Here is a 6416-nt window from a genome sequence, read left to right as displayed (position 1 = left end):
CCATTGGGAAGAAAATGAAGGACTATTTTTCGTTGTATGACGCAACGAGCGCCGAGGGAAGTCGGAGAGAACGACCCGTATTTTCTACATGACCCATGGTCCCTCCATCACTGTTACTGAGTCGGGCCGATGAGTTCCCTTGGTTCTCCCTTGATCCATCGGAGCGACTTCAATTTGTCATTCTTGCCAGGGTCTCGTTGGCTGAGGTGTATACCATGTTTCTCGTTTCGTCGAGAATCCTCCGGCCGGGACGATCTGTACAAAACCGCTCCGATGAATGCGAAGGAGCTACAGTCGAAGGAGTGACCCCGAACTCCGATCCGGAACTTGGGGGTGTCCCTTCTTGCTCATCTTTCAATTACTGCTCAGCCCACCACCTTGAAAGACATCCGATCTCGAAGATCTCCGAGATCTCCACTCGAGCCAGGAACCATTCGGATGTATGGCTGCACGGAGCATTGTGAAGCTCAACGAGTAGTATCGAGGTGGGGACTCCCGGAATCTCGTTGGGAGTTTTCTCACAACAAGTTATCCAAATACCGATGGATGGAATTTCGCCTCCTGAGCAGAGCGACGGAGCGGCCCAATCGATTCTGCGTTGGATCTCCCAACCTCATCAGTTTTCTGCTTCCTTGAAATGAGGAGGGGAGAGCAGTCGATTTTCCAGAAGTCCGAAAATCTTGATGTTGAGAAGAGATTGAGATATGACCCTGATGTTGAAAGGAGATTGATGATAAGGATGGAGATGAAGATTGATGATATCATTCAACCGATACGGGATATCGGAAAGTAATATTACTGTTCGTCTCTCACGAGTCAATGTGAATGACTGAGCGGGGAAGTGGAAACTCCTTTCGACTCCCACCAGTGGCGTCGCCCCCCCCCCTCAAGATCTCTTTCTGGCCCATAGAGTTCCATGTTGAGGCTCATCATCATCGGTAGTTAGCCCCTATCAAGACAATGGCCCTGCCCCCCCTCCAAAAACAAAATCCTGGTCACGCGCCTAACTCCCACGATATATTGGACACCCGCTCAGACTCTTGAGGCGCCGAACGATTCCGTAGTTTTGAGGTCTCGGGAGCAGCCCCAGCCAGTTAAGACGTCCCCTCCCCCCCCCTCCCTACGCTCAATGAAAGCCTTTTGTTCAGCAAAGCTTTTCTGGACGCTTCCGAAATCCGTCATTCCACAGAATCTCACATCGCGTCCGCAAGCGTCTCCTCCTTCGGAAAATGAACATTTTCCTGTTGACGTCTCGTGCAAGCGCAAGCGGATCAATCTTTTCATCGCATCGCGGGAAATTCGTTGAATTTCTCGTTTCACCGGAATAATTCCTGCTCCCGAGATAGTCATTATATCACCAGAGTCTTCTGCTCGTGCGCTCCTTGAATCTGAACTCGGTCTCTGATTTCGAGTGAAGTCGGATCTGTTCGTCACGGTCCAATGATCCCGGTACTCTGAGGCAATCTATTCGATAAGCTGGCGCATACCGCCCGCGAGTTTTTGGGATAAAACTCAATAATAAATTGAGTTCGAGGCGAATCCCGTTATCACCAGAATCCAGCTGACGTCGATCGCCTTCATTTTCAGCAACGGCCAGGACGGAGCCGACAACCCGTGGAATTGTGGACGATGTCTGACGGGGCAGACCAAGAAACAGGGGCAGCTATCACCCCGTCCGTTACTCAGGATGCGAACACGAGTAGCGAAGAAACGAACTCAGGCAGCACCAGTCCCCAGTCTAGCCCGCCGCACGCTCAAAACGGTGCGGCTGCCGCGACATTGACCGCGACCACTTCAGCCAGCACTTCGGCTTCGGGCTCCGGAGCGAGCTCGACGGCGCAACAGGCGTCGACGAGCATCACAAATACCGCGAATCAGGAACAGTCTGTACGACGCAGGGTGAAGCTGTATTTACTTAATGCCGAACGGCAATGGGATGATAAGGGAACGGGGTACGTGAGCTCCCCTTACGTCGACGCTCTGGGAGGAATTTCACTTGTTGTGCGCGCTGAGATCGATGGTAAGTCGCGGAGGAGCTCTCTGTTAGCGGGGATCATGGCTCAGTTTGGATGGGGTCGGAGGAACTGGAACCCGATTTTAATCAAGATTCCTGTTCCAGCCTCTCTCTTGTTGGAGTCGAAAGTTCAACCTGAGACCGCCTATCAAAGACAGCAAGGAACGTTAATTGTGTGGTCGGAAGGTGACAACTATGATCTCGCGCTAAGTTTCCAAGAGCGAGCGGGCTGCGATGAAATCTGGAAAACGATCTGTCAGGTGAGAAATAAAAGAGGCCCATCTCCAGCCCACTGCCGTCGTCAGCCATCTCCTTCGGAGTTTCATCCGGACTCGACATCAACGGGAAGGCTGTACTTTGCAGATTCAAGGTCGCGATCCGTCGGTCGACATCACACAGGAGGTTGTAGAAAGCGAAGACGAAGGCCATGAAGGCCAAGTCGCCCTCCATACGACGTCGCGGACGATGTTGCCCACTTGTGAAATCAGTCATTTACCAGACATCAGCAAAATCCTTCAAGAATGTCTTCCTTTCCCCATGCGGAGAGACAGCGTCGCTAGCGCGATCGAGTCCGAGGACTATATTACAAAGCTTCTCGATCTCTTCACGGTTGTCGAAGATCTCGAGGACTTGGACTCGCTCCACACGCTGTACAACATTTTCAAGTCGATCTTCCTGCTGAATAAAAACGCGCTGTTAGATATGATGTTCACTGAAGAAAACATAATGCAGGTCGTCGGTGTTCTCGAGTACGAACCGAACAAGCCTCGGATACGACATCGGGAATATCTGAACGCGACAGCCAAATTCCACCAGGTCATTCCGTTCTCAGACCCTGAGCTGACGTCAAAAATTCACCAAACCTACCGCGTGCAGTATATTCAGGAGGTGGTTCTCCCCACGCCCTCGATTTTCGAGGAGAACATGCTGGCCTCTCTGAGTAGTTTCATCTTTTTCAACAAATCCGACATCGTAACGATCCTCCAAGATGATCGCAACTTTCTAGACCAGCTGTTTACGCAGTTGAAGCAGGACACCTCTATCGAGCAGAAACGGTACGTTGCGTATACGCTTCTCGCGTTCCACTCCGCTCCCGTGTACGAATGTGTGTCGGAATCTCATTTTTCTAACTGGTCCTCATCGTTTTCGTTTCCAGGAACCTCGTCCTCTTCCTGAAGGAGTTCTGCAATTTCTCACAGACGTTACAACCGCAAAGTCGAGAGCCGTTTTTCAAAACACTTTTTACATTGGGTATTCTGCAAGTTATCGAATGTACCCTGCAGAGTGAAGATTCTATAATCAAGTCTGCCTCCATCGATATCCTCTCTTATCTAGTTGATTTCTCAACTGCAATGGTGAGTTTTCTACCGGTATATTGAAATTCACATATCTTTCTCGACCTGTATCATCTTCGTGAGACATGAGCTCGTTCGCTTCCTGGTCCCCGCGCGGCTTTCTGATGAATTTGCCCCCACGAACAGGTTCGGCAGTACTGTTTGGAACAGTATCAGAGCTGTTCGGAGAGACTTCTCATGGAAATAATTTTGAAACAAATACTGGCCGACCCGGAACCGGACGTGGGCGTATCCGTTCAGTTGAGTGGTATCCTCCGAATGCTCCTCGATCCTGAGACGTTTGTGCCAACGGAAAACAAGAACTCCTTCCTCACCGGCTTCTACAAGTACTCAATGCACGTGTTGACCGATCGAATCCTCGAGCATCAGAAGACACCACCCACGCCGCCCAAAGCGTCACTACTGGCGCACATAATCGAGTTCCTGAGCTTCTGTGTGGAACATCATACATACCATATCAAGAACTATATTCTGCACAAGGACCTTCTGAAGAAAGTACTCGAATTCATGAAGTACCGAAATCCCCATTTGGCGCTGTGTGCTCTCAGGTGAGTTTTCCATCTCGATAGAATGCCCTACCCCTCACTAGTTCGACGGGAGGTCCGGATCCTCCCCTCGTTCACTTCCCTGCCGAACTCGACTGATGACAATTATGGACTAGCGTTCCTCGCGGCCGACGTGAATGATCTCATATTGAATCGTATTCCCGCAGGTTTGTTCGAAGAATCATTGGTCTCAAGGATGACTTCTACAATCGTCACATTACGGTGAATTGTCTGCTGCGGCCCGTTGTCGATGCATTGAAACGCAATAGCGGACGTTACAATCTGCTCGATTCGGCGATCATCGAATTGTTCGAGTTCATTCGTAGCGAGGACATTTCGCTGCTCGGCATCCACGTCGTGGAGCAGTATGCTGCGGAGCTCGAAGACATAAGTTACGTGAAAACGTTCAGGGAGCTCCGGTCGAAGTTCAACGAGCAAGGTGATCGGACTCGCATGAAAATGCCCTCAGTGAACGACGTCGGTGGAATGATGAGCGCGGCGGAACTTCGCTACAAGCGTGATCCACGTCAGCTTGACGAAGACGAGGAAAAATGGTTCGAAGCCGAGGACGATACGCTGACGACGACAACGACGAACATCAGCGACCTCGAGGAGCGGCTGGCGTTGGACGACGGAGCGCCTCGTCAAGATGGACTCACCGCCGTCAAGCTCGTCGACTATCCGGACGAAGACAGCGACGACGAACAACCTCAGCAGAGCACCTCAACGCAGCACAACAACGGCGGTCAGTTCCGTGCCGAGGACGAAGCGGACGACGAGGACGAAGACCCGCCCTCAAAACGTCTGAGACAGGACGCTGAGGACGACGAGGAGAAAGCCAAGCCCGAAGAGCTCACCCCGACGCGGAGGAGACGGCGCGCCTCAAGGGACGATGAAAACGAGGAGGAAAACGATCGGCGTAAGCGGATTCGTCATCATCGGGATCCGCAAGCCGATGACGTCGAAGAAGACAGTGACGAAGACGAGGTTGAAGACGAAAGTGATGACGATGAGGAGGACGATGATTCGGACGCGAACTCCGGTAGCAAAGACGGTAGCGTGAGAGCCGCTAGTGAAATATCATCTTCCGAAGAGGACAGCAGAACGACGACAACGACAGACAGCGAAGATGGCGAGAGGAACGTGAACGTCGACGACCAGGAACACAGCAACATTCTCAACCGCACACAACAACAGCCTCAACAAACGCCGCAGGATCAGCTGCACCTACCAACGCCCGATCAGGAACAACGCGAGTCTCGGAAAGATCAACAAGACCCACGCCAGGAACAGACATCTCTCCTAGAGGATAATCAGGAGAGAAAAGCATCATCGACAGGAGCTCAACGGGAAGAAGGAGATAAATTGCTACAGGAGAAGGACATAAGCTCACAAGACACACAACCAAAACAGGATCAGGAACACCGGGCTCAACTCGAAGTAGAACGTAGTCCACCGCCATCCCAACTAGAACAACTACAGCAACAACAAAAACAACTAACGGAACAACAACAAATACAACAATAGGTGTCCAAATTGCTCCCCTCGCTGTTAACTTGTGCTCCGAGACGGTACGTAGTTTCTGTGGTGATCCTCGGTTGAATGCCGAGACGAAGTCGTGACTCGGCCCGGCCGCCAAGAATTCAATCGCCGAGCTCGGATCACAGGTGTGCTCGACTTCCCGGATTGTCCAGAGAGCGCGTCGCGGTCAATTGTAAGAAAAGGCAGTCGGGCATTTCGGAAACCTGACGAGAACTGGCGACCGTTGGACGAGAGTAGGTGCATGTGAAAATGAAAGAGAGTGAGAGAGCGAGAAGAAAAGGAGGAACAAATTCGTGGGAGAGGAAAACAAGCCTAAATGAACCGGTGCTGCCGGCACCGCCAACGAGCCACGGCAGCAGCAGCAGCCGCGACAACAACGACAGAAAGCGAGGAACTCTGGAGACAACATTGTGCGGTCGACGCTGAATTCCCTCCTGAGTTTGTTCTTACCGTCTCTGACGGACGAAAGCGGCGAAACTGTAAATCGATCAAGCGATTCATTATTCCATCTCATCCAAACATGATTCCGTTGTTTCTCATTCATCATGAGCTGATTGTGGTAAAACTCGATCACTGTGCTAGGTTCGTATTATGTAAATGCGCTCCTTTATTTTCCTTACGTCCCCGATATCATCATCTGTGGTGGTTCATCATACGGTGTGGTATACAGCAATTGTAGTGTTGTCATCCCTCACGAGACTTGCCTCCTTCATACAAAGATTAATGTCTTCCGGTCATTCGTTTGATTGCTTGGCCGAGAACAATCAAATCGGGGGAAGAATATTTTAGCTGATGCCTCGCGACCCTGTGACGACTGCCGAAGCTCCCCATCCGCGATGACTACTTCAACTACATCACAACCGAAACAAGTCTCTGTTACAGTAAATTGCACTCGTCAGTGTATTATTACAATATCAAACATGTTGCCCTCCTCTCTTTTCCTACTATCTGCGACGAAAT

General features: G+C 51.0%; 1 protein-coding gene across 1 annotated transcript; it reads left to right on the top strand.

Moving 5' to 3' along the window:
- Positions 1 to 1629: 1629 nt before the first annotated feature.
- flfl (serine/threonine-protein phosphatase 4 regulatory subunit 3 flfl) lies at positions 1630 to 5441 on the top strand. Its single transcript, XM_018638551.1, has 6 exons — positions 1630 to 2020; positions 2120 to 2274; positions 2378 to 3069; positions 3171 to 3369; positions 3496 to 3917; positions 4082 to 5441. Exons 1-6 carry the CDS (start codon positions 1630 to 1632, stop codon positions 5439 to 5441), a joined length of 3219 nt encoding a protein of 1072 aa, XP_018494067.1.
- Positions 5442 to 6416: the final 975 nt, after the last annotated feature.

Source organism: Galendromus occidentalis, unplaced genomic scaffold (genome assembly GCF_000255335.2).
Source record: "Galendromus occidentalis unplaced genomic scaffold, Mocc_1.1 scf7180000077089, whole genome shotgun sequence".
NCBI lineage: Eukaryota > Metazoa > Arthropoda > Arachnida > Mesostigmata > Phytoseiidae > Galendromus > Galendromus occidentalis.
This window is presented reverse-complemented; position numbering and strand designations above follow the sequence as displayed.

Coding starts and splice junctions, on each gene's coding strand:
- flfl (XM_018638551.1), top strand. CDS start 1,630: ATGTCTGACGGGGCAGACCAAGAAACAGGGGCAGCTATCACCCCGTCC. Junction 3,070..3,170: donor ACCTCTATCGAGCAGAAACG/GTACGTTGCGTA, acceptor TTTCGTTTCCAG/GAACCTCGTCCTCTTCCTGA. Junction 3,918..4,081: donor TTGGCGCTGTGTGCTCTCAG/GTGAGTTTTCCA, acceptor GTATTCCCGCAG/GTTTGTTCGAAGAATCATTG.